At 34.4% G+C, this 27,992-nt stretch overlaps 2 protein-coding genes across 3 annotated transcripts; both read right to left on the minus strand.

The window, feature by feature from the left end:
• Positions 1 to 8,227: 8,227 nt before the first annotated feature.
• Positions 8,228 to 11,211, minus strand: LOC109060795 (ubiquitin-like protein FUBI). Its single transcript, XM_019077959.2, has 5 exons — positions 11,094 to 11,211; positions 9,685 to 9,765; positions 9,462 to 9,606; positions 8,537 to 8,592; positions 8,228 to 8,452 (listed from the first exon to the last, which is right to left on the minus strand). The coding sequence occupies exons 2-5, from the start codon at positions 9,757 to 9,759 to the stop codon at positions 8,327 to 8,329; spliced, it is 402 nt and encodes a 133-aa protein (XP_018933504.1). The 5' UTR covers positions 9,760 to 9,765; positions 11,094 to 11,211; the 3' UTR covers positions 8,228 to 8,326.
• Positions 11,212 to 12,588: 1,377 nt separating this feature from the next.
• On the minus strand, positions 12,589 to 26,408 carry LOC109060754 (pre-mRNA-processing factor 39-like). 2 transcript variants are annotated; one of them, XM_042747355.1, is made up of 14 exons: positions 26,253 to 26,408; positions 24,493 to 25,010; positions 24,038 to 24,163; positions 23,079 to 23,197; positions 22,161 to 22,328; positions 21,478 to 21,640; positions 21,019 to 21,126; positions 20,022 to 20,186; positions 19,484 to 19,610; positions 18,042 to 18,289; positions 16,945 to 17,129; positions 15,708 to 15,782; positions 13,722 to 13,839; positions 12,589 to 12,966 (listed from the first exon to the last, which is right to left on the minus strand). In XM_042747355.1, the coding sequence occupies exons 1-14, from the start codon at positions 26,263 to 26,265 to the stop codon at positions 12,880 to 12,882; spliced, it is 2,220 nt and encodes a 739-aa protein (XP_042603289.1). In that variant the 5' UTR covers positions 26,266 to 26,408; the 3' UTR covers positions 12,589 to 12,879. The 2 variants fall into 2 exon arrangements, with proteins under 2 accessions (XP_042603289.1, XP_042603288.1); XM_042747354.1 differs by having other exon boundaries at positions 12,589 to 12,969.
• Positions 26,409 to 27,992: the final 1,584 nt, after the last annotated feature.

Consider the following 27,992-nt stretch of genomic DNA (forward strand, 5'->3'; position numbering starts at 1 on the left):
GCATGTCCATATACCCACTCATGTTCATATTTTAGACTTGGTTTTATCTTTTGGTCTATCTATTGATTATGTTGAAATATCAGATCAAGTTTTTTCAGACCATGAGTCAATTATTTTTAAGATGTTGATTTCACATAAAAAAGTAAAACCCATAAATCAAAGTCGACCACGACGGGTTTTAAATGTTGGAGCTGTAGAGCAGTTAAAAAAAAAATATTTTATGAAATCAATCTTTGCTATTTATTGGACAGTTTTTCCTTAAAATGGATTTGGATTCCTCACTCTAAGTATTCAATTCTGTTTGCCCTTTTAGGACTCTCAGACCTGAGCCCTGGCTGAATGATGTTGAGGAAAACTTGTAGAAAATTTGAACGAAAATGGAATAAAGACAGGTTACAGATATCTTTTGAAATGTTACAGGAGTCTCTAGCCAATTATCAGAATGCTGTAAAGATGGCTAAGAGAAATTATTTTGCAGAAATAATTAGAAAAAAAAAATAGTGGTAAGCCGCAAGTTTTATTTACTATAATAAATTCTGCACTTTATCCAAATTCTGATTTGTTCTCTGACCCTCCAATTATTACTTGTGGTGCCTTTTTGGATTATTTTGTTCAAAAGGTCTCCGATATTAGATCTTTGATCAAACCTGGTTTGTTTGACCCTTCAGTTGTCCAGCCACCATCTGTTGGTTTTGACCGTTTTGAACATATTTCTCTGCAATCACTAGCTGACGTAATCAGCCAGCTAAAACCAAATTATTGTTCATTTGATATCATTCCAGCTAGATTAATGAAACAAGCAGTTGATGTTCTTGGCCCCAGTATTTTATCTATAATGAATAATAGCCTTTAAATAGGGGTAGTCCCTATTCAGTTTAAACATGCTGTTGTTCAGCCACTTTTGAAAAAAACACATTTGGATCCTGCTGTTGTATCAAATTAATGGCCAATCTCAAAGTTACCTTTTCTATCAAAGGTTTTAGAGAAGGTGGCTTTTAATCAGTAACATACCTTTTTGCTTCAAAATGACATTTTTGAAAATTTTCAGTCAGGCTTAGGGCTTACCATAGTACTGAGTTGGTTTTGGTCAGGGTTTAAACTATTTATTGACTGTTGTTGACTCAGGGTCCTCAGCAGTTCTTGTTTTATTAGTTCTTAGTGCTGCATTCGATACCACTGACCATGAGATTTTACTCTCACTCCTTGAAAAGGTGGTGGGAGTCCATGGTATAGCGCTTACATGGTGTAAGGGGTTTCTTTCAAACAGAAATTTTTCTGTAAATGATGGTCAAGATTACTCACAACCTTTTTCTTACTTAGTGGGGTTCCACAGGGGTCCATTCTTGGCCCGATTTTGTTTTCTTTGTATATGTTACCCCTTGGATCAATTTTTGTAAACATGGAATCTCATTTCACTTTTATGCAGATGATATGCAAGTGTATCTTCCTCTGCAAAAGAACAGTAAAAAGCTAATTAGAGTCTTTGTTTGACTGTTTACAAAAAAATTAAATTTTGGCTGTCCTTACATTTTTTAAATCTGAATGAAGACAAAACTGAAGTTGTGTGGTTTGGAGCTTCAGATAATTGAACGGATTTGGGCAGTTTAGCCCCTTTTTGTAAGTCAGTAGTGCGAAATTTAGGAGTTATTTTTTAAAGGTGATATCAAGTTTGAAAAACAGATTTCTTCTGTGGTTAGGTCCTGTTTTTATCACTTGGGATTAAGGTGAGACCATTTTTGTCCATGCGTGATTTGAAAAAAGGCATTCATGCCTTTGTATTCACAAGGTTAGATTACTGCGACTCATTATATGTTGGCATTAATAAATCATTGCTTACCTGCTTACAATTGGTCCAAATTGCTGCTGCGAGGCTTTTGACAGGTTCTCGTAAGAGAGATCATTTTACTCCTGTTCTGAGTTCATTACAATGGCTACAGATCCCTTAGAGAATTAATTTTAAAAGTTTGTTTTTTGTTTATAAATCATTGCATAGTGGGGCTCCATTGTACTTGGTGGAACTGATTGAGAAGTATGAGCCAAAACGGTCTCTAAGGTCAGCTGACCAGTTGGCTTTGATGATTCCAAGAACTAAACGGTGAAGTGGAGATCGAGCTTTTGTAGCAATAGCTCTGAAACTCTAGAATGAATTATTGATTTCTCTCAGATCAGCTCAACACAATCTTAAGGAACACGTCATTGCATTAGCATTTAATTTATCTGTATATTAAAATAGTGGAGTTTATTTCACTGTCATTTTTTTTTTTTTTTTTTTTTTTTTTTTTAATTTTTTTTTTTTTTTTTTTTTTTTTTTTGTATTTTTATTTTTTTTAGTAATTTTGTTTGTTTATGGTATTTTGTTTTATATTGTGTTAATAAGAATCACTTATGTTACTTTTTTGACATTTTTAATGTTACAAGAAATTATGACATTTATCACGTTACAAAAGACATTTGTAACTTTACACAATCACTTGTTACATTTTTTCATATTTATAATGTCACAAGAGACATTTATAATGTTACTAGAAATTATGACATTTATAATGTTACAAAAGACATTTATAATGTTACAAGAAAATTATTATATTTATAATGTTACAAAATCACTCATGTTACTTTTACATTTATAATGTTACAAGAAATTATGATTTTTTATAATGTTACAAAAGACATTTGTAATGTTACAAAATGACGTTACATTTTTTATATTTATTATGTTACAAAATACATTTATAATGTTACAAAATCACTCATGTTACTTCTTTGACATTTATAATGTTACTAGAAATTATGACATTTTTATAATGTTACAAAAACATTTATAATGTTACAAGAAATTGACATTTATAATGTTACAAAATCCTGTATGTTACTTTTTGACTTCTATAATGTTACAAGACAATTACAATGTTACAAGAAATTACATATATAATGTTACAAAATAAATTAATAATGTTAAAAGACATTTCTAATGTTACAAGAAAATTATGAAATTCATAATGTTACAAAATACATTTATAATGTTACAAAATCACTCATGTTACTTCTTTGACATTTATAATGTTATAAGACATTTATAATGTTACAAGAAATTATGATATTTTTATATTGTTACAAAAGACATTTGTTACAAATGTTACAAAATCACGTTACTTTTTTATATAAAATCACTTATGTTACATTTTTGATATTTACAATGTTACAATACATTTATGTTACTAGAAATTATGATATTTATGTTACAAAAGACATTTGTTGTTACAAAATCACTTTTTACTTTTTATATTTGTTACATTTATAATGTTACCAGAAATTATGACATTTATAATGCTACAAAAAACATTTATAATGTTACTAGAAATTATGATATCTATAATGTTACAAAAAACATTTATGTTACAAGAAATTGACATTTATAATGTTACTAAAACATTTATAATATTACAAAAAAAATATAATGTTACAAAAGACATTTATAATGTTACAAGAAATTGATATTTATAATGTTACAAGACATTTACAATATTACAAGAAATTATGACATATATAATGTTACAAAGTAAATGTATAATGTTACAAGACATTTATAATGTTACAAGAAAATTATGACATTTATAATGTTACAAAATACATTTATAATGTTACAAGAAATTATGACACTTATAATGTCACAAAAGACATTCATAATGTTACTACTATTATTAGCACTAAAATAACTAACTGTAACACTGAAATATTACTAAGTTAAAGAAATCTTCATTTGTTAATATTAGGCCCTTTTTTTACAAATCAGCAGATCTTTGTTCAGGGCTGTTATTAAATATTACATTGGCAGCTAATTGTGGCATCTCTCTCGGGCCAGAGAGGATCATGGGAGATCAACATCCAGACACTTTATGGAATCCAGCTCTCTTCACTTCTCCTCATGTATATCCCGTCCCGTCCCGCTTGATGGATCGGGCCATCAGTCAGAAATAATTAACAGCGCTCCGGAGGCCCGTCTGACTGAATGCAGGGGTCAAAGGTCGACTGCTCTTAACAACATTGTTCTTCCACAGTCGCTCAAGCCTAACTGATGTACATTCAGCGTTTACACCTCAGCAGAGACACTCTGAGGAACGACTGGAACTATTTTATAGAATATAACCCTAATCTCAATTCATCACTTCTGTTTCTTAAAACACTTCATGCTTCTTAAAGGTCAGAGTAGATTTGTGAAGATCATGTGACACTGAAGACTGGAGTAATGATGCTGAAAATTCAGCTGCACATCACAGAAATAAATTACAGTTTAACAGATATTCACACAGAAAACAGCTGTTTTACATTGTAATAACATTTTTTTTACTTTATTTTCTTGATCGTATAAGCAGCATCATAAAGCTGGTTTCCTAAAAGCCAAACTCTGAGCCGCTCAGCTCTGTAATCTCTGCTGACTTCTGAAGTCTGACAATGAAACACAGCTTGAACAAAAAACCCATTTCAGTGTGTGCACAGAGTTCTGTGATTTCTGATATGAAATATAATTCCTCCCCGTCCAGAGATTGTTTTTTATGTTATTCTGACACATGAGTCTCATACCAGAACAGACCGATTCAATTTAGACTGAGCATGATGGATTCTGAAGATTTGAGGAGATTCTTTTAGCGCTGCGTTGTTTGTCAGGAGAACAGACAGAGTTCTTCTGGAAACAGACAGGAGCTTTAAATGATGATCATATTGATCAGATCAGAGCTGATCGATGAGCGACAGAAACGCCTCAAACTCCACTCATCACCATACACAACAAACAGATGAGGCGCATCCTCAGTATATGTGCTGCTGATAAATGATATTACAGAATTCATAGCAGATTCTTGTCAGTTTCTGACTGATGTTTGGACAGCAGATGTTGTATGAATGTGGATGTATTTCCAATAAGCATACAAGAAAAGAATACTTTTTTTTTTGGATCCAAGTTTCATACAATGAATTAAATATTATATATCAATTAATAAAATAAAATTATATGTGGTACTTTTATGTACAGTATTATTTTTTAACAAATATAAATTGCATACACTGCCATACACATCAAAGCTGTCTATTTGGTAAAAAAAAAAAAAAATTAATAAATATTTGCTTTTTTTTTCTTTAATTTGCAGTCAATTATTACTAATGGTTCTTATTATTATCTAACTATTATCTAAATCAGAAGTCTCATACTCGCAAAATAAGGAAGCGAGGCACGGTTCATTAATAGTCAACATCATTAATTATACTAATTAATGAGAATTATCTGAGTTTAATGAAGAAGCATCTTAAATTAGAATGAATCGTGATCCAGGTGACAGATTTAGCTAATAAAAACCTTGTGGGACCGTTGTGTTGAAATGTTTCTGAAATGTTAAAATCCCCAGTTTTCTTGTCTTGATTAGAACATTATTAAGTTAACATTCTATTATTTTAGCCAAATTATAAAGTTATTTGAATTTTTATTTGTAATATTCTAACAATGCTAAACTGTCAGTTGTCCTTGTGATTATAATGCTATTTAAAGATTACAAAAATGTTTCTTACAACAGTTTACTATTTTAACGTTTTTTTTTTGTTTGTTTTTTTTTTCTGTTTGTTTTGTTTTTTATAGTGTAAGAGGGTTAAAATGTCCAGTTTTCGTGTTGCAGTTATAACATTATTTAAGGGTTGCAAAAAAATGTTTCTTACAACATTAAATCAAGTACAACTTCATAGAAATGTTTTCTCTCAATGTTACGAGAGCATCAAGTATTAATAAAGTTATAAAGCGTTTTATAAAGAACGTGAAATGAAATGTGACCCTTGAGCACAAAACCAGTCATGAGGGTCAATTTTGTGAAATTGAGATGTATGCATCATCTGAAAGCTGAATAAATAATCTCTCCATTGATGTGTGGTTTGTTAGGAGGACAATATTTGTCTGAGATACAACTATTTGAAAATCTGGAATCTGAGGGAGCAAAAAAATCTAAATATTGAGAAAATCATCTTTAAAGTTGTTCAAATGAAGTTCTTAGCAATGCATATTACTAATCAAACATTAAGTTTTGATATATTTATTTGTAGGAAATTTACTAAATATCTTCATGGAACATGATCTTAATATTCTAATGATTTTTGTCATAAAAGAGAAATGTATAATTGTGACCCATACAATGTATTGTTGTCTATTGTTACAAATATACCTGTGCTACTGATGACTGCTTCTGTGCTGCAGGGACCTGTAGCATTTTTTCAGTAATTTCGCTTTCTCAATTCAGTTTAGAAGCAGTTCCCTCAACGCATGCAAATGCAGAGTTATGATTTTAAACATGAATCTTTTTTCCTGCTGGATTCTCTGAGGTTGTGAATGAATGACTGTAGTTTATGAGTGTGAATCTACTGCCCTCATGTGTCTGCGAACGCTACACACATTTACAATGTTAGGTTGGAAAATATAAACGCTTAATAATTATTAATATTAGTATGAATAAAATGTATGACTATATAAATCAAGTTCAAGTTCATTTATTTAAAAAGCAGATTTAAAACAGCCACAAGACTGACAGAAAAGAGGGTGGTTTTTTGATTGTTTGTTATTCATTGTTTATTCATATTTTAGTATTTTATTTCTGTTTAGGTTTTAGTTTTTTTGGTTTTTTTTGTTTTGTTTTTTCCTAAATGTATAGTTTTTATTCAAGTAAATTTAATTTTTATTTTAATTTTAAAGATGTAGTAAATATTTATTTATTTGTAATGTCTATATACTTTATAAATCAGATTTGATATTTTCCACTTTAATTTTAGTTCTGTGTTCAGTGATTGTCACGCTGGTGTTTAGGAGCAGGCTGTGTGTGGTGTGCTGTGCTGTGGTGTATTGTGGTGTGGTGTGCAGTGGGATGAAGGGCCGCTGGCGATGAGGAAAGGGCTGGGGATCGAGGCTGAATGGATGTATGGGAAGAAAGGTCTTCCTGACTCGAAGCACCCTTCCCTCAGCAGCTGTGTTTGATGAACAGATGAACATGAGTCTTAACCTTCATCTCCAGAATCCCTCCAGAGAGCTCGTCTCCATCAATTGATTGATTGATTGATGAACACTGACGCTGTTTGGAGGAACGAGTGTTTAGAAGGATATGAAATGTTCAAGAGTTTTCATGAGTTTGCATGAATGTAAAGTTAGTTAAATAAAACAAACCCCGACCAATGTCTTGTGCTCTTCTTCCACATACATCTCTAAAGCTCTGTGTGTGTGTGTGTGTGTGTGTGTGTGTGTGTGTGTATATATATATATATATATATATATATACACACACACACACACACATATATATAGCTTTCTCTATCTGTGCTAGTGTTCAGGTGTTACTGCTAAACATGCAGACTTTATTCAAACTTTATTTTGTATATAATTTCAGTATGTTGTTGTTGTTGTTGTTGTAAACGTTACATATTGACTTTAACAACCTAATCATTAATTTTACAAAAAAAATTGCATAGCAAAAGTTGGTTCTTTTCGAAAAAGCAACACGATTGCAAAAACTTTTAAAATGTTACTTACTATAAATATATACATCATTTTCTATATACATTATACATTATATATGTAAATATATACATATATACAAGAAATATATATATTTAGATTTATTTTTTCAGAACCAAAAATCATTGTATAGTTCCAAAATGTTGACAACTTTAAACCGATCAAATCATGAAGCTACTATATTTAAGATTTATTAAATATTGATAGTTAATATTAAATTACATAAGTTCTTTGTGTGCGTGTTGTTATTGTTAATATTGAGATTTCTATATATACATTTCTAGTTCATCTTCAGTGGTGCTTCATTAATTCAGTCTGCATTTCTGAGCAGCATCAGCACAAACGTATCGCTTTTCCTTTGCATTTCTAAAATGCTGAAAACGCAGGAACAAAAAAACGTTGACCAGCATTGAATGTATTTGACTCATGTTTGTTTGACAAACTAACAGATATACATCTTTAACATGTGCCCTTTTTGTGTTAAAATTGTAAGGTCAGAATATTAAGTTGATATTCATTTTTCCTATATTTAGCAGACTTAAATATAGACCTTGATTAAATTCAGAAGATTTCTCTTATTGATTATTTATATTTTAGTTCTGGTGTCAGTAACTTATTCTTCAGAGTATTGTTGCATGATTTAGAAGCACTTCATTTCTTATAAAAGTAGAGATATTTCACAGCACAGTGTGTATTTATTGCATTTTTATTTTTTCACAAATTGAATGAAGACTGATGGAACAGTTTGTGAAGCTCTCTCTGAAGGGATCAGGAAGGAGGAGTCGCTCGTTAGGAGTTTGCGTTGGGGCCCTTCTTCTTGCCGAAGGTGGGGACCACGTTGACGAAGCGGCGGTTGTACTGGATGCGACGCTTGGCGCGGCCCGTCTTCTTCTTCTTCTTCTCCTGTTTGTCCACCTGCAGACGGACAGAACCGCTTCTGTCTTACACATCACAGCTTAGATTACCTTTCATTTAACAAACCAGACAGAACTGACTTACTTTGGGTGTCTGTCCTCTCACTTTACCAGCGCGAGCCAGAGATCCGTGGACTTTACCTGATGATCAACACACACACATCAGCATCAACATGAAGAAATACTGATCTTTGTGATATTTTAATATTCTAAATAAATAAATATATAAATTATATAAATTAAATATTTAAAACATCTATTATTTTATAAATATAAAGCATTTAAATGTTAAAAAGTATTATCTTTAATATGAACAAATGATTTCATTTAGAAAACTGTAAAAAGGAAATACATTTAAATATTAAAACTTTATAAATTATTTTGACATTAAATATTATTTCTAATATATAAAATAAATATGAAATAGAATTAAATACTAAAATTAATTTAATATTAACAAATTTAGTGCTGTCAAACAAATAATCGTAATTAATTGCATCCAAAATAAGTTTCTCTTTACATGTGCGTGTACTGTGTATATTTATGTATATATATATATATATATATATATATATATATATATATATATATATATATATATATATATATAGTATATACACACACACACACACACAAATATACACCGTATTAATTCAGCACATATTCACTTTGACAATTACATGCATATTTTAATATTCATTCAATTTATATTATATATAAATATATTTAATACACACACATTCATGTATATATTTAAAAAAAGTTTATATTTATATATACATAAATATGCACAGTGATCAAAAATTATTTTAGATGTGATTAATCATTTGACAGCACTAAAATTATAAAATACTTTTTTACATTTAATTATATATTTATAAAAAATATATTTTTTTTATAATTAATTTAATCAATCTTATTTAAAATTGATTACATTGCTTCTTTATATATCAAAAACACTGATAAAGTGTAAATATGAAGTGACACAACTGTCTATTTTTTCCTCGTACCTCCCAGGAGTCTGGCGGTCAGCTCGATGGTGCAGTGCTCGGACACACCGCAGTCCAGCAGAGAGGCATCGTCCTCCAGAGGAGCTCCGGCCAGCAGAAGAACCTGCTCCTCCACAGACAGACCCTCCAGAGCCTGAACATGAGCCTGCAGACACACACACACACACATCAGACCCGCTCACAGACCCCAGACGGCTGCCAGAGCAAGAGCGGAGTGGCTCACCTTCACGTCACGGACGCTCTCGTGACCGGACACATGGAGCGTGTGCAGAGTCTGAGCGCGCAGGAACAGCTGCATGATGAGCTGCACACACACACACACACACACCAGACTCAGTGTATCCTCACAAACAACACACACCTCACTGCAGCTAACACATCAGGGGTATTTGTGACAACCTTAAACATCATTTGTAACCATTTAAAAGTTATTTGTAACATTTTCAAATGTTAAACCATTTTAAGTTGAAAGCAATCCTTTTTAAATGTTAAACAATTTTTTTCTTTAAAGTTGAAACCAAATGTTTTTAAAGCTAAAAACAAAATTTGTAAAGTTAAATGCAACATTTTTTTAAGTTAAAAAGCAACTATTTTTTAAGGTAAAAGCAATGTTAAACATTTTTCTTAAAGTTAAAAATGTAATCTAAGCAACAATTTTTTAAATGTTAAATGCAACAATTTTTAAAAGCTAAAAGCAATTTTTTTTACAATTAAAATGAACAATTTTTAAATATAAAATGCAATCATTTTAAATATTAAATGCAATTTTAAATATAAAATGCAATCATTTTAAATATTAAATGCAAAAAAAAAAATAAATAAAAATGCAATCATTTTAAATATTAAATGCAAAAAAAAAAAAACATTTTAAAGTTAAAATAAAAATCTAAAGGTAAAAAGCAAAAACATTTAAATGTAAAAGCAATCGTTTACAATTTTTTTTTTACTTAAAGCCAATTTAATCTATGCAACAATTTTTTAAAATTTAAATTTTTTTTAAAGATAAAAACATTTTACAGTTAAAAGGGACACTTTATAAATATAAAATGCAATAATTTTAAATGTTATATGCAACCATTTTTGAATGTTAAACAATCTTAAAGTAAAAGCAACATTTTTATATATTTTAAACAACATTAAGTTAAAAACAAAACGTTATAACAATTTTTAAACGTTACGTGCAACAATTTCAAATTTAACATGTAATGCTTTTATTATAAAAGGTAAATGCATGCAACACTTTTTAACGTTATTTGTTACCATTTTAAATGTTAAATGTAACAATTATGGTAACATGATGAATGCAACCAGTTCAAACATTGACAATTACAGACACCTCGACACTAAACCGCTGCTTTAAGATAACAATTTGATAAGTTTATATAAGTTTAATTAGAGTAAATGAAGAGTAAAGGATCGCTGTATCTGAGGAACCCGCGGTGAGAGCGCGTGAGTGCGCCAGAGAGAAACACGCGGAGGAAATAAACGCGTTTTAACGCCTCATTCTGACGGATTTCTGCTCGAGATGTGACTGTAAAACACGGGAACACGTATCACAGCCATACATGCATCATTAAAGCACATTAAAGACCTCAACCGCGACTAATAAATGATTTGATTAGCAGGCCTTACATTAGATGATGCTAGTCGATCCGCAACTGGGCGAGAAAAGGACAGCGCGCATGCGCGGAGCAAAGAACTCTGGGAAGCGCGATGTCCACGTGACCATGACGTGTCCGGTCGGTGAATCATTTTTATTTAATAAAAAGAGAATATTATACCCGAATGATTTAAACTGCTATTTTTTCTGAATGCTCCACTGAAACAATCTCATTAGTGTCGGTCCTGCCAGCATTTTTGAAATAATGTGGAGGTTTTCGTTTGTTGATAAAAGTCTATTTTAAAAACATTTTCCTTATTGTGGGTTATGTCAAGGATCGCTCTTTAAAGGATGTTCGTTTTATTTTAAATTTTATGTGAATTTCACATTCATGAATGCAAGTTTACAAAGGGCAAACCTCTTTTTTAAGCGCTTGGAAAAAAAAAGAAATGAAAGATGACAATCTAAAAATAGTAAAGCGATTTAAATGGTTAATATATGCTCCTCCTTTAACATTTTCACATAAAAAAAAAAAAATAAATGTAATGGTGCTTACCTGCAAAGTACACTTTCTGTATTAAAATCGCATTGTAACATTCTAGGGAAGTTATATATATATATAAATGTGTGTGTGTGTGTCTGTCTATAAACTGATGCGTATATAACCTTTTTCGCTTTTTCCTCGTTGATGCTGTGAAATGTTCTGTTAAACAGTGGAGATGACATTGTACATGCTATTTGATGACCATAAAGCATAAATTAAAATCAATAACTGTTGGATTGCACATATTAATGTGTTCTGACCACTTCTAGACTGCTTTTGACCTAAATCATAAGAAAATATTTCCATTCTTTGTCATCAACACCATGAAGTTACATCACAGCATGGTTTTCTGAACTGGGATTCATCATGTGGAGATGAAAAGCTCAATTCAATTATAAAAATATCAAATTGAACTAATTATGTGACACTGAAGACTGGAGTAATGATGCTGAAAATACAGCTGCACATCACAGAAATAAATTACACTTTAACAGATATTCACATAGAAAACAATTATTTTAAATTCTAATAATATATTGCAATATTACTGCTTTTACATCAAATAAACACAGGCTTGGTGAGCAGAAGAGACTTCTTTTATAAAAAAAAAAAAACAAAAAAAAAAACATTAAAATCCCATTGTTTAAAAACTTTTATATACACACATATTCAAACAAAAGTTATTAACTTGGTTATTAATCAAGTCATTTATTCCTTTCTATATTTTTCCATTGTTACATTGATTTCTGCAGGTTTGGGCCTCATTACTCAGTTACCAACTTCTCTCAAATAACTTCGAATCTGATTTGTTTTAAAATTACAAAGGATCTGAAGCCCATTATTACAAACCTTCCTGATCGCTGCATAACCCAGATTCATATTCCAAAACAGCATCACATTCTTGACTTGACGTTATTTAGACAAACCGCAGCGGTGTACTATAGACAGTATCATATAACAGTGAACACAACCACTCAGACATGTAGGAGGTCAATCTCTTTATTATGAAACCAAGTCAAAATAAAAAACGTCTTCATGTTTTATGTTTCTCTCTGAGGAGCAGAGAGGAGGATCAAGTCTTCCAAACGAGCGTCAATCTGTCAGCGAACACAACTAAACCTCCAGAAGCATTAAACCAACTCGGCTCATTAAAAACTCACTGGCACTTAGAAGGAAAAGAGCTCGTGCCAAAGAACAGAAAACACAGGGCGTGTGATTGGAGACGGGACGAATGTAGAAGCTGAAGGAGAAGAAGAAACGGCCGGCGCAGTCCGTTATGTGGGAGGCGGTGGGTAGTACTGGTTATACTGACCGTACTGACCATACTGACCCCAGGTGTTCTGACCGCCCCATGAGTTATACTGCTGCAACACAGAACACACACACAGTCAACATGAGACACCCTGGAGCACACAACCAAAGTGTGCAAAGATAAGTCATTTTTGTTTCTTTGTAATTAAAAAATAAGAACAGTGACACACACTGCAAACACATAATATTAAACACATAAAACATTTCCCACATTCTTCAAAATATCAAAAATATTGGATATTAATACAGGTCTGGGACAACATGTGAATGAGTGAATAATGACAGAAATTACATTTCAGGGTGAACCATCCCTTTAATGACAGTCGGCTGCATGTTTAGTACTGTCCCTTTAAGAGTAACTGCTTACTGTCATTTTAGACATAACCAGAGTCTATATGTAAACCTGGTGTGTTTTGACAGTTTTAGCACAAAAGATAGCTTAGTCCAGTAGCCAGGCACTGGTTAATATGGTTTTTAGTGCATGCTTCAGGTGTATGCGTTCAGAAAAAACAGCGCGTGAATGAAACGTTTAACCTGCAAGGCTTTAAAGCGCATGCAAATAATGCACTTTTGTGATAGTGAATAAGTGCAGTGTCCTGTGAGAGTGTCTCTACCTCTGAGTTAACACTGATGTGAATGCATGCGGTGCTGTACAGTAACGTTACATTGAGACGGAGGCGTCAGAGCTGTAACTGATTAAATGTGTGCTGTAGCACGATACTACGATATTTCTTCTAGAAGCAGATCGCGGAGACATTTTTATCGTCATAGATTCACTGTAAATGCCGTCGGAGGCAGGACTGACCTGGTACCAGTTGTTGTAGTTGTATCCGGCGTGATTGGCCTGCATGTCCTGCATCATCTGACCCGAGGCTGCTGATTGGTCGTCTGTCCGCTGTCTCTTTGAGTCCGGCTCCTCTGAGCTGCACACCAAACATTTCAGATTCAATGATTCGCATCGCTCTAGACGGTATTTTCATCAAGTAAATCAATAATGGAATTATTGTTAAACTAGCATAAAGGCAACAAATCCAATCATAAACTATATAAACACCGTAAAAATGTTTATAATGTTTAAAATGTTTAATGATGTTTAAATTTTTAATGACGCCACATCACTACACTGTAAAGATTATTTTTTAAAGTTGTAAATAAATGATTGGAGAATGTTTTACAGAAGAATATTATCTCAATTTTGTTACTTGTCATTTTTTTCTAACTGTGAAATCTGTTTACTAAACTTTTTTTCTTCAGACTTTTATAGATCTAAAGTGATTTTACAAAAGATTTACAGTAAACTGGACCGAGATGAAGATGTAGGGAATACATTACTATAAAAACATTTTTTTGAAACATTAATACCGCGAGAAATAATGGGATACATTTCGATTTAAAACTGACCCCTAAAAAGTTACAATAATTATAATACGATTACACGAGTATGTTTATAAAGAGAAAATACCAAAATACAGATTTCTGCAGATTTTATGAAGGTAAAACTTCGTTCATGATTAAAACAAGAACAAATCTGGCAATGTGGTCAAAAAAAGAATCAACATTTCATACGTAAAAAAGTTTTCATTCCCCAGTGGCAGATATTTGTTCTTGTTTTAATTATAAACTCACTTCATTTTGATCAATTTCTCAGAAGGCAAGACTTCATATCTGCGCATCTCCAGCAAATGCGTCTTGATTTAAAGCTCCAGTATGTGACTTTTGTAATTGACCACAAGAGGGCGCATTTCCAACAATAACAAAGGCGAAGCTTGATGAGGCTATGAAGCAGGTGACGATGGGAGATGTCGTTTTTAATGCGTTTTCACCATAGCAATGTATCTAGATTGTTGATGAGGCTATGAAGCAGGTGACGATGGGAGATGTCGTTTTTTGTGTTTTTTGTATATATGATCGTATTATTTTATGTCATCATAATTAATTAACTGCAAGGAACGTGAAATGTTATACTATATTATCCCGTTACAACTTACAGCTATTTGTTAAATGATTTGTTGGGTCAATGTTGTGGAGTGTTACGTGTTTATGGTTAATGCCGTGTTGTTTAACGTGCTCAAACCAATCGTTCTAAAAGTAAATTTGAACGAACATTTGCAAGTAATGACTAAATATATTTTTAACAACACATATCTGATTGTATTTAATTGTACTGCCATAATCTCGGTCACCACACGTGATAAAAATCCTTACCTTAGTACAAAGAGCAATATAACTTACGTTTTACTGGCACTTCAATACTTTTCTTTTAGTTTTTGTGTTTGTTAATTTCTTTTACTGTATAATACGCGCGGCTATAACATAACCACCACTTCCGCATTTGACCATGTGATATTCCGGTGTGGTGGAACATACACCGGAAAAAAAGTATAGAGCAGACATTGCGTCACTGAGAGGCGACATATTTTTTCGGGACGGCCAGTTATTTAATATCGGAATTTCTCTGAAATAAAAAATCTTTGGAGACTTTTGAGATATTGTAAGTACACAACTGGAGGAAATATATCACACTGTGCAAAGTTATTTTCGGAAATTTTATTACAAAATTCCTACATATTGGAGCTTTAAAGATGTTTAGATTATTTATACTGGAAAACATGGCATAAATACTGAGGAAGAAATTAATTTTTTGCACTTCATGCAACATTTAGGAACTTAAGGTTTTTTTAAGACCTTCATTTGTGGAACGGAGAATTAAAGAGAGCTGTTCCTGAGAGCCGTGAAATAATCACTGACCGTCTGCAGTGTAATGAAGTCTCAGTGAATGAGGGTAACTCACCCGTTCTCTGCTTTCCTCTTCAGTGACTCCTGCTCCGTCACGAGTCTCTCATGCTGCTCATACGCCGCCACCAGCCTGAGTGAACAACGACAGACAGGTCAAAAACACTCTTCCTAACAGTAGGGCTGGGAGATTTTTCTCATTTTGATTCATTCGAATTTAACGTTTTGCCAAGATTGATTTTTTTATAAATCGAGGAATCACGATTTTGAATAGAAATATTACCAAACGTTAGAATTAGACACTCTGACAATATGCCAGTGATAACAGTAAAGAGAAAATACATTTAGAACGACCACAAATTCAAGACATGAGGGCAGAAAATATACATTTATACCATTTCATACTTAATCACAAAAGTGCCGTTTTTCCTCCAAAAATTACCATGATTATAGATGTAATATTGGATTTTTTTTTTTTTTTTTTTTTTTTTTTTACAACAGTTCAATAAAAAAAGTTAACTTGTTTTAGACACTATATTGCCTGTTTTTGCACAATTTTGACGACAAAAATAATTCCAAACACAGCCGAAGCACTCTGAGCAACATGACGATGATTCGTTTCTGAATGAATCAACCGTTTAAATGATTCGGTTCAATCACAATGACTTGCTGCCATCCAATGGCTGCTTTAATTTCACATTCAGTGCATCTTATTTAAATGATTTCAAATGTCAGTGTTTGACGTTTTATTCTTAGTATATATATATATATATATAAAAAATTATGCATTTGTAATTTGCAAGGTGAAGGTAAACAACTGAGAAATATAATGTATAGTATATTGGTTCACAGCAGTTTAATAGTTCAATATTCCTGAGACTTTCTGGTTCACCCAAAATCACTTTTGTAGCTTTAACACAGATTTATTAGATTTAATGTATACAGTGAAGACTATGCAGTGCTATTTTAGATTTCATTATTCAATTTCTGTACCTGAATACTATTAGACATACCTGAGAAATATAAAGCACCGTTTATTTCATTTGTATCTTTGTTCTATTATATTTATCTATGTTTATAATTTTGTTTATTAATAACCCCAATTATTTTTTTTTCCCCCCAAATAGAGCTATTCAAGTCATCTGGTGATTTATTTTATTATTTTTTTCATATCACAGTATGTATACATCGCAGAAAAACATCAAAATGTGAGTTTTTTTTTTTTTTATACATCGCAGAAAAACATCAAAAACAGGAAGCGAGCGCTCTGTCTCTCTCGGAGTTTCCTAACTCACACGTTGACGTCGCTGCCGAAGTCCTCCAGGAAGTCGAGCTTGCGCTGGGAGAAGATGAGGCGCTGCTCCAGGGACATCGTGCTGCTCAGAGCTCGGTCGAAGCAGGCCATGATCTCAGCCTCGTTCTGCTGCACATCGCTGCTGTACTCCAGCTCCAGCAGGTTCAGGTACAGCTTCGGGTTCGTCTGCAGGCAGAAAAACAGCACAAATAAATAAAAAATAAAAAACTGAAGCATGAAATGACAACTGCTAGAGCTCAATTCATTTCTGTGATTTAATTTAAATAATTTCAAACTAACTCTTCACATCACATGAAAACAGGGATGTAATGGCATCAAAAACTCACGATACGATAACATCACGATATGAAGTCCACGGTGCAGTATTAAGTGTGATATTTAAAAAAAAAAAAGAAAAAAGAAAATGAAAATATTTTACATCAAGTTAAGTTATTCCATCTAATGCATTTTGAGAGTTCAAAATTGACCATGAACACCAATTAAGGTATAGGATTTCAACGCCACAAAAAAAAAAAAAATATATATATATGGTTTTACATGTTTTAATAAACCAGTCATAAGGGTCGTTTTTTTTTTTTTTTTTTGAAAATCTGGAATCTGAGGGAGCAAAAAAATCTAAATATTGAGAAAATCATCTTTAAAGTTGTTCAAATGAAGTTCTTAATGCATATTACTAATCAAAAATAAATTTTAGTTTATTTATTTTTTTTTACAATTAACAAAATATCTTCATGGAACATGATCTTTAGTTAATATCCTAATGATTTTTGGCATACCGGTAAAAGAAAAATCTATGTATTGTTGTCTATTGCTACAAATATACCTGTGCTACTTATGACTGCTTCTGTGCTGCAGGGACATACATACATACACATACGTACATATACATATAGATAAGAAATATATAAATACGATATTTTATATATTTAATGATACATAAATTAATAAAACAATTGAATATTTAATACATTTTTTGATAAAATATCTAAATATCTAAAATGTTTTTATTATTTATTATAATTATTAAAAGTGAATATCTGTAACTTTTATGTTCATTTAGTGAAAGTTAATCTGTACCTCATCCTTTTCGACGGCCTCCAGCAGGATTTTCTGCACTTTGACCAGCTGTCGGGCCAGTTTCACCGCGTAGAAGGACGACTCGCTGCTGTTCTTCCCGTTGGTGATGCCGTCCCTCAGCAGGGCCTCCGCTTCATCCATGTTTCCATGACGACGCTCCAGACTCACCCTCCTCAGCCTCACCAAGGCCAGGTCAGGAACAGCCTCCTCCATCGCCTTCAAGATCTGCCGCGCCTCCTCGACGTTGCCTGTAGGGACAATGTCAAAAACACAAGAGTTTAAGCATAAAAACTATTTAAATTGTTGTTGTTTTTCCCTATTTTTTTTGTAAAGTTTTCCGTTTAATTTATTTAATTGCAATTTTATTTTTGTTTTTCGGAGCAATAAATATCACACATTGTCCCTTGATTTACAGAAGACACCCATTAAAAAGTCATTCAGTGTAATAATCTCGTCAGGCATATTTACAACAAAAATCAATTTATGACATATTAAAAGACTAATTACCCCAAATACTAATTAGTTGTCATTTTACATTTTTTTAAATTTGCTACTATCCTAGGTTTTGCCCATTTGTCAGTAATAATTTTCTATTTTCTATTTAATATGCTCCCTTTTTCTTATATATTTTAATATGTACAATCATGAATAAGCATGTCATTGAATTTTAACAAATACTGTATTACACTGAATGACAATGTTACATTAATTCAACCAAATGTTGACATTTTATCCTCCAAAAACTTATTTGAAACCTTAAAAGCAGACACTTCACTTATATTTAATGTGTTTTCTATGGACATAAAATCACTTTTGATGCACACATCTTAATGTCTTTGACCCAAATACAGTACACTGACATGAAACAATGCGCTTTACAGCAAATCAAAACACAAACTATAACTATATTATCATCTAGCTCTTTATAAAGTTGAGGTCAAAAGTTTACATCCCCCTTTCAGAATCTGCAGTGTTAATTGTTAGCAAAAATCAAAGGGATCATACAAGATGCATGTTATAGTTTATTTAGAACGGACCTGAATAAAAAATTTCACGTAAAAGATGTTAATAGTTGGATTTATAAAAATGACCCTGTTCAAAAGTTTTCACCCCCTTGATTCTTAACACTGTGTTGTCACCTGAATGATCCTGAACCTGAATGTTTTGTGTTTAGTGAGTTGTTCACGAGTCCCTTGTGTGTTCTGAACAGTTAAACTGTCTGCTGTTCTTCAGAAAAACCCTTCAGCTCCCACAAATTCCATGGTTTTGCAGCATTTTTGTGCATTTGAACCCTTTCCAGCAATGACTGTGTGATTTTGATCTTTTCACACTGAGGACAACTGAGGGACTCATACACAACTATTACAGAAGGTTCAGACGCTCACCGATGCTCCAGGAGAAACCAAGCATCCTTCCATCGGACAGCATATCTGATATTTTACCTTGCTGCTCCTCAAACGCGGCCCAGAGCAGGTGAACGGTGGGTTTCTTGGGCAGGTGGATGGTGCAGGCCTTCTTGAAGATGTGCCGGACGCCTTCGACGCTGTAGCTCTCCAGATACTTGGCGTACTTCACAGAACAAGAGACAGACAGAGAGAGAGAGCGACAGAGAGAGAGATAACAGAAGAAGAAGAGGGAAAGGAGCACATAAAAATTGAGCTTTCGTCTCACATCCCCGCACTGCTGAATTTCCATTGACAAGATCGTTTTGAGAATTTCTGTTTTAAACCCATCAGCACCTTCATTGAACCAATAAGATAAGTTTCTGTAAGGTAGAAGGAGACGGAGAGGTGCAACGTAGTTGGCAAATGCTGCGGTCAAAATCTTGTGTGGCAAGCAGGCCATCCCCTAATATAACAGATACAGTCAAATATCAACGTTACACACAAAGAGTGCAGCAAGTGTTACTGTGGAAGTGATGAGGGAGGTCAAAGGGTGGAGAGAGGGCGTGAGGCGCGGGCGGCAGCAGCGTGTAACTACCTTGATCCAGAACTCCTCGTAGAGCGCGCAGGCGATCAGGCAGCGCTCGAACAGAACCACCACGCGCTCCGGCGTCCCGTTCTCCAGCTCGAAGTCCAGGTACTCCCTCCAGTTGTTCAGCTGGGTCTTCTCCAAGGCTTTGACGTGGAAGTATGGCCGCTTTATCTGCGGAGGGGAATCGGCGTTCGTTAACAGGACGAACGTGCGGCAGTCTGGGACATGAACACAGCTAACAGTAGGGCTGGGTCGATTCTCATTTTTACAAAACGATATCTTAACTCCCAAAAATCGATACATCTAGCCTGTTTTTAGTTAATAGATGGAACATTGAAGCGCACCTCCCATCCAATATCACACAATAAGCATTGTGCTTTGGTACTTTTAATATGAAACAAAGTCTCAGAATTCAAATTCTGTCCGTTGTATTGCAGTATTGAAACATTAAATGCAGTTTTGGCGCTGTTTAATGTGAACTGATCATCTCCTCCACTTTAATACTAGTTATAGCACAAAATAAACATGAATAAACATCTGAAGGTAAGTTAAAAGAGTACAACTAAACAATCCGTACTCTGTCTCGTGTAATCGCTCAATCAGTCAATATAACGGGTTGTAAACAATGTCACGTACCGTCACATTTACCTAAAAAAAAACATATTCATTGACTATAAACTCAGTCAGATAGAAAAATAAACTGTAGAGGGGCATTTTGCTAAATATATGCACTATATATAGGGTTGGGTATCGAAAATCGGGTCGATTTTAGAACTGGTTCCAAATTTCCAAGAACTGGGTATTCGATAAGACACGTACGTTTCAATTCTGCGTAACGATTCCTGCGTTTATATTTAAATGTGATTTAAACTGTTTAAAGGACACATATTACGCCTCTTTTGAAAGTATGTAATAAGTCTCAGGTGTCCCAGAATGCGTCTGAAGTTTCAGCTCAAAATACCCCACAGATCTTTTATTATGTAAGTCCTTCAGAAACACTCACCCCTTCCTCGAAGGCCCAGCGCTTGCTGACTTCATGCTCGTTGTGGTTGAACACTTCCTGGCGCGTCTCGATCACCTTGTGCCTCATGTTCTCGATCTCCGTCACTCTCTGGGGGACGAAACACAGCGTCCTGAGCATCGCATCGAAGGAGCAAACATTTTATCTCGTCTGATGTCCAGCTACGCAAAAGGTCTACGTCACCATGAGTTTGACAGAAACAGTACGGTTTGCACACCCAGTGAATCAGCTCTGGCCGGTGCTGGGACGGTGGCATTTCGTCACGAGCCCGTCCCACTTTTAGCCCAAGTCCGTGATTGGATGTCAACCTGGACCCTCAGGTTTTCATTGGCTGCTAACGGAAAGACACCTCTTCAAACCTGCACACGTGTCCAGGATCAGACGCCCTTACCCTACCTCTGCCATGTTTTGAAGCCCGCGGTTGAAAGACGGCGCTCTTACCTTGGCGGGATCCGGCAGGTCCTCCGTACCCGGCGGGAGCTCCTCGCCCGGAGCGTCGTCTCCGCTGGGCTTGTTAGCGTTAGCCAGCTCCACTCTCAGCTGCACGAACTCCTCCTCAGACAGGAAGTGCTTGGGGTTGTTGCTCTGGACGTGCTCTTTGAACCTAAAAAAAAAAGTGATGATGTTTTATCTTAAAATAAAAGACACAAACATTTTTAACAGCTGCTTTTCGCCAGCTAAAAAAAAAAAAAAAAAAAGAGAGAGAGAGAGATTAAAAAGAGTATCCAATTCTGGAATTTATTTTTGATTCCAACTCTAGCTCCCAAGTTGAAAAATTAAGCAGCGCATTAAAAAATATTTAGAGGCACTATGCAAATTTTTTCAGAATTGTGTTTTAGCTTAATATGAGATATAAGGAATTTATAAGCACAGTTATTTAATCAAAATATAGCACACATTACTTTTAAATAATTTTGCTCCAGACTCTATTTAATAGGCTATTTATGGAATATTTATAGTCCTATTAAATTGTATGTACATTAGATATGTAACAGTATCAAATTTTCACAATAGTCATTGAGGCTTTTGTCACGGTACATGGTTTTATCACAATATATGCTTTAAGTTAAAAAAAACAAAGTGTTTAATGCTAGAGCCCTGCGGATATCTGAAGTGCTGCTCACTTCTGGAAGTGCTGTGAGTACAGCTGGGTGGGAATACAGAGGATGCGGTCGTAGACGGCCGTCACGTTGGCCAGCTTGCCCTGCTCAGTCTCCCATGCGATGAAAGCCTCCCACAGACGGTCAGAGCGGAAATCTGTGCCACAGGCCAGAACGGCGTGCTCATAGGACCTGAAAGAACACAAGCGAGTCATGTAATCCAAGTATTTGTAACTTTAATAACAAATTAAGGACTTTTAGGACATGCACAAATAGAATTAAGGCAAAACAAACCTATGAACCCTAAAAAAAATATCTAATCTTAACGTCTTTGACCCACATACTTACTGAAAGTGGTATAATGTACTAATAGATGAACACACGATTGCTTCTGATACGCCTGGCGTGAAATTTAGTTTGGTCTTTGACAATCTGTTTCATTTCTCTTTTGTAAGTCACTTTGGATAAAAGCATCTGCTTAAAGCATAAATGTAAAATATAAACTCATATTAGAGGTTGAACAATGTTGGATTTTGCTGATATGATAATAACAAAAGGCCATTTTTATTACATAGTGTGTTAAATTTAAGTTTTAGCAATTCTTTCCTGAGACATCGAATTAAATCCCAGATAGTTCGAGTAACCAAAACACCAATATTAACCAGAAAAAAAGATCTCATGCATGGATAACTTTTAAATAAAAACACAGACCTAAATAAACCAAGACTCTTGTTTTGAGTCCCGAGGAAGATAAAATATGCATCTCAACTATTTAACAATGTCATAAAAATGTTGATCATAAGCAACCTATTGGTATAAATGCACAATATTCATCAACTGTAAACTGAATCCTGTAGAACAGCGTAGTGTTTTGACTGAACTTGCGGCACTCGTAATTAATTTAATCATTGTATTTCTGAGGTTACTAACAGCCCCACTCACGCTCTGATGCGGTTTTCAGCCTCTCCGTCACTAGTGTCTTGGTTTTCTCGCAGGAAAGTGATATAATGCAGCCACAGGTCGACGCTGAGCGGAATAGCCTGCAGACCTCGACGGTAAACCTGTGTGAGGAAAACAGATTCACATCCATTCATCTCTGTGATGCTTTTTAACAAAACAAATGGCGAGTAGAAAACTTTAAAGCGTGAATCTCATGAAAACATGTCAGATGTCACTCCAAAAATCACAAAAAAAAAACAAGAAAAAAATAAATACCAAATTTTGCATATATAATCATTGCTGTTAATAGCGTTGACCGCCTGGTTTATTTTTTTTTACATGACATTAACTGCATGATTTTTTTTTTTACTGTACATTGATAAGCTATTACTAAATATACTGTAGAACTTTAATTTTCTGTAAAGCTGCTTCACAACAATTTGCATTGAGAAAAGCGCTACACAAATAAACTAGAATTGAAGAAATTGTATTAAAGGCCATTTTTTTGAGACTTCATGACAACAAAAATGGATGATTCTCCCAGAGTTAGTCTATTTTAAGATGTTTTTGGCAACTTTTAACAAAAAAAAATCTTTGATTCTCATTAGTTTTGCCTATTTTAATGTGTTTCAGTAACTTAACTCATGAGAATCATCCTTTTTGTTTAGCCTGTTTCAATCATTTTTGTTAGCTTTAAAAACTAAATTTGAATGTTTTTGTGACTTAACAACAAAAATATACAACTCTCGTGAGTTTTGCCTGATTGCGACAACAAAATTTATCCTTTGCATGAGTTTTGCTTATTTGACTCTGTTTTGGTGACTTAAAAGAAACTGATTATCATTGGTTTTGCCCATTTTAAAAACTCTTGGCACCTCTTACCAGCACATTTTCATGACTTCATGATAACAACAACAACGTATTATTCTCACGACTTTCGTCCGCAAGTCATCTCGACTCACCTCATCGGCCATGTGTATGTAGCCGTGCTTCTTCTCGATGTCTGCATACTTCTTCCAGTAGCCGTAACAGTAGGGGTAGTGCAGGAAAAAGGCATCAAACGCCTTCCTTGAAGCCTCCAGGTGGTTCTGAAACCAAAGAAAAGCTCATAAGCCAATAGCTATGATTCCATCCACCATTTCAATATGCATTTTGGGATATCGCATCAAAAAAATAAGAACCACTGGATGGAAATGCCAAGATGTGCATAAACTCTAAAAATGCACACAATGTACTCAAGTAGGATAAATGTCTTATCCGGTAAGAAAACATACGCACAAACTGATGGAAACACTTTTACAGAATAAATTCCTTAACGCACATCAAAAACAAATTATACTAAACTCTCTAAGTGAGTTTTAGCGAATGATGAACGTCTGCACTGTATATGCAATGCTTCAGTGTTAAAAACACTCACCTCCTGTTCAACATACTGCAGAAGGTAGACCCAGCCGTTGAAGTCTTCAGGATTATCCTCCACAACTTTAAAGAGCCGCTCGTAATCTGCAGGAAGCGCAGGTTCTTGCGTGGCGGCTGCATCTGCTGCTGATTCCACCACTTCTGCCGTTTCTTTGGGAGCGTCTTCCAGCTCCATATTGGAAGGGCTCTCCGAGTCGTGTGCTCCGGCCGGCTTCGCCTCGTCCTGCTGTCCGTTAGACTCCGTCTGCTGCCCGAGGCTGTCCGCACCGGCGTCTGGAGGAGTGGCTGTGTGGTCGATGTTCTCCGCTGCAGACTTCAGGTGCTCCATGGAGTACAGCTGGTATTGTTCTAATGCAGACGGCTGCTGGATCTGCTCGTACTCGTGGCTTTCCGGATCCGTGAGAGGAGCCTGTGGAGGAGCCGTCCAGTCGGTCGCGCTCGGGTCTGTGCCCTCCATAGCAGGAGCGTCCCCGTTCTCAGGGGCATTCGTGTCCAACATCCCGGTCATGGGCTCACCTGAAACAAACACATCTGTAAGCCTGAAGATAACGTGATTGTTCCTTTATAGTTCTACTGGCAATATGAAACCAAGCAGCATCGTGACTAGCAGGGTTCCTACACATATTCCATACTTTTACATGCACACAAGAAACTTTTTTTTAAAAATTTTTTGCATGCTTGCAAATTAGTTTCTAGTTTTATATAACCTACTCCCTTTGTGCATCACTGCCATCTTACTATGAATAAAAAAAAAATACAAAAATGTGAATATTTGGTCAAGATCCCATGCTGTAAATGATTAAGTGCTATGCAGGCTTTTAAAGACAATATTGGCTGATTAGACGACAATGCTGACCTAAAACACAAAATGTTTGCCCTCTCTCTCTTCCCACATCTCACACCTAAAATATATTAAATAATACCTTTAGAATTAGTTTTTTTAGTAAAGAAAATACTAGTCTATGCAAAACTTGAAATAACCTGTTTTTTATTTATTTATCCTTGTACGATCACAAACACCCTTGTAATGAACTTCATATGTTAATTTTCCATCTCCAGTAAATGTATCTTGATTTGAGAATATTTAGAATGTTTGTATTGGAAAACAACGCAAAATGCTGAAGACGACGATTTTTTTTTTTTTTTTTTTTACATTTCCCACATTTAATGCCACGACTTTATGAATTCCAGAAATTCTGCTCTGATTTAATATCTTAATTTGCTGGAGGCCTAGGCTATTTAACCATAAACAAGACGCTGTGATATAACAGACGCCACAGAAAAAGCTGTGATGATACATATTATTACGGCTAATTTGCATATGTTTTTAAGCTTTGCACTGACTGTTAAAGACAGTTTCGGTCAGTTTTAAGAAACTCCGTACAAACCACTTAGAAATGCTTTACATGTGCCCACGGAGAACACTCTTGGACGGAGGATTTATTAACAGTAATGTGAAATGTTAGTGTCGCGTTTCCTGGTCAAACGACACACGATGATTCGTCGAAGTTAGTTTGCGCACGTACGCGAGTAACAATCAAAACACGCGTTAAAACGCGCTCAGTGGCATTTCAAAGGCGAATTAGTTTCAAAACCAGCACAACATGTTATTAAACTATGAAAACGGTCTGGTTTTGGCCTGGTCTCTCCACACGCTAGCTAAACTGCTAGCAAACCGACGCCGCTCGTTTACCTCAGAGTTTTCTAGAAACAAACGCACGCGAATCGCGGGAAATCTACGGCGGGAAGAATACTTACCAGAGTCTTCCATGAAACTGGGTTTAAACGGCGGATATTTTCACAACTTCTTCGAAGTTTTATGCGGTTGATAACATGTGGTCAAACGGCCGCGCTGTAACGCATTCAACACCCGTTGCGTCTCGCGACTAGAGAACGTTTTGCGCATGCGCACTGCGCTACGAAACTAAAACACTGGTGACGTCATTCCCTGGTTACCGATATGGGGCGGTCCACAAAATCATACACGTCAAGCATCTCATGCATTTGAATTGTGAAAAAAAGTCTCATATTTTTAATGTGGTGGGGGAAAAAAACACCAGAATTGAAAAAACCAACAAAGAAAAAAAAAAAAGGAACTCAGAGGAAAGAAATCTGAATTGTAAAATCAGAAATGTGAGGAAAAAAGTCAGTTATAGGCCTATCTACGGTGGCCGAGAAGGGCAAAACATTACAATTCTGAAAACAAAACAATAAATTACAAATGCAAACCTAAAAAACAAAATAACAAGTCAGAAAACACAATGACAAATTCGGAAACAAAATTATAAATCAGAAAACACAATGACAAATCAGACAAACCGGAAGAGGTAGGTATAGTTTGAGACAGCGCCACTGGTTTGGGATTACTCACCGCTGACTGGACGAGACATCTGTCAATCAACCTATACAGAAAGAACCACAGTGTTGGCAACATAGCAATTTTGTTGCTAAATTTAGCAACTTTTCACACTACCCTAGCAAAATTTTCTTCCAAAAGCACCTAGCAACAAATTGAGCTATTTTTAAAATTTATTTGGCAACTTTTGACAAGTGACTGAAACAATAAAAAAGACACATTTTCCATCTAAATTACACAAAATGAGGAAACCAAAGATGCCTAGCAGTACACATATCACGTGAATTAAGTTAGCTGCTATTAGCAATTGCTCAATTTAATAATAATAATTTAATAATTTAATAACTGTTAATTTATGATACACCTTGTTAGTAGCTTGTACCTGCGATTTTTGATCAGTTAGTACACTGTAAGAAAAATATCTAGAAAAATGGAAAAGGTACTAGTAATTTTCCAGGACATTATCAGTTATCCATTATTCATTATCCATAATCCATTGTAACCCTGTAACCCGTAAACACAAAATACAACGCGTAATTTAAAATGCAGGTAAAAAAAACCTGTGAAAAATTAACATGGAAAATTGCTTCATATTAACAAAGTAGACTGTGGCCTATTTTTTACAGATATTTTCTTGGAGTGTAGCATACTGACTAACTGCTAATACACTGCTTAAAACTATAATTGTTCTGGGCTGTGTTTCTCGACAAAGATTGATCATAGCACTTAAGAGCATTTTCTATGAGTCATTTTACAATCGTTCGTTATTGTTTCACGTGCGATTTCCAAAAATGCACTTAACGCAATCGCGCGTAGCGGTGCTTCAAGTGCACCTAATAGAATGGCTTGTAATTAACCTAGCGTTGTAATAAACGCTAGTTTATTGAAATGTTAATCTAATGCTGCGTTCCAGGATATAACAATTATATTATACTATATTATATTATATTACATTTATACGTATATTATACTTTACATAATTATATACAATATACGTTATACAAAAATATATATTATAGTATATAATATCTATATAGAGACGTTATTTCCAGGTCCAATAAATTGGTTTTTGTGCACATCAGTAAGTCATTGACAGATTTTTTTTCCTCCCAGTTTTTGAAGCATATTTCCTACATTACTAC

The sequence above is a fragment of the Cyprinus carpio genome, chromosome B20, assembly GCF_018340385.1.
Source record: "Cyprinus carpio isolate SPL01 chromosome B20, ASM1834038v1, whole genome shotgun sequence".
NCBI classification, from domain to species: Eukaryota; Metazoa; Chordata; class Actinopteri; order Cypriniformes; family Cyprinidae; genus Cyprinus; species Cyprinus carpio.

Bases quoted from the DNA above. Each gene is read 5' to 3' on its own strand.
- LOC109060795 (XM_019077959.2), bottom strand. From the start codon at position 9,759: ATGCAGCTGTTCCTGCGCGCTCAGACTCTGCACACGCTCCATGTGTCC. The intron at 9,607-9,684 runs GTGAGCCACTCC...GTGTGTCTGCAG, and splicing joins AGAGCGTCCGTGACGTGAAG to GCTCATGTTCAGGCTCTGGA. The intron at 8,453-8,536 runs GTAAGTCAGTTC...GTCCGTCTGCAG, and splicing joins TGAGAGGACAGACACCCAAA to GTGGACAAACAGGAGAAGAA.
- LOC109060754 (XM_042747354.1), bottom strand. The intron at 22,329-23,078 runs GTGAGTGGGGCT...GTGTTCTTTCAG, and splicing joins GCTGAAAACCGCATCAGAGC to GTCCTATGAGCACGCCGTTC. The intron at 21,127-21,477 runs GTAAGAGCGCCG...TTCGTCCCCCAG, and splicing joins ACCTGCCGGATCCCGCCAAG to AGAGTGACGGAGATCGAGAA.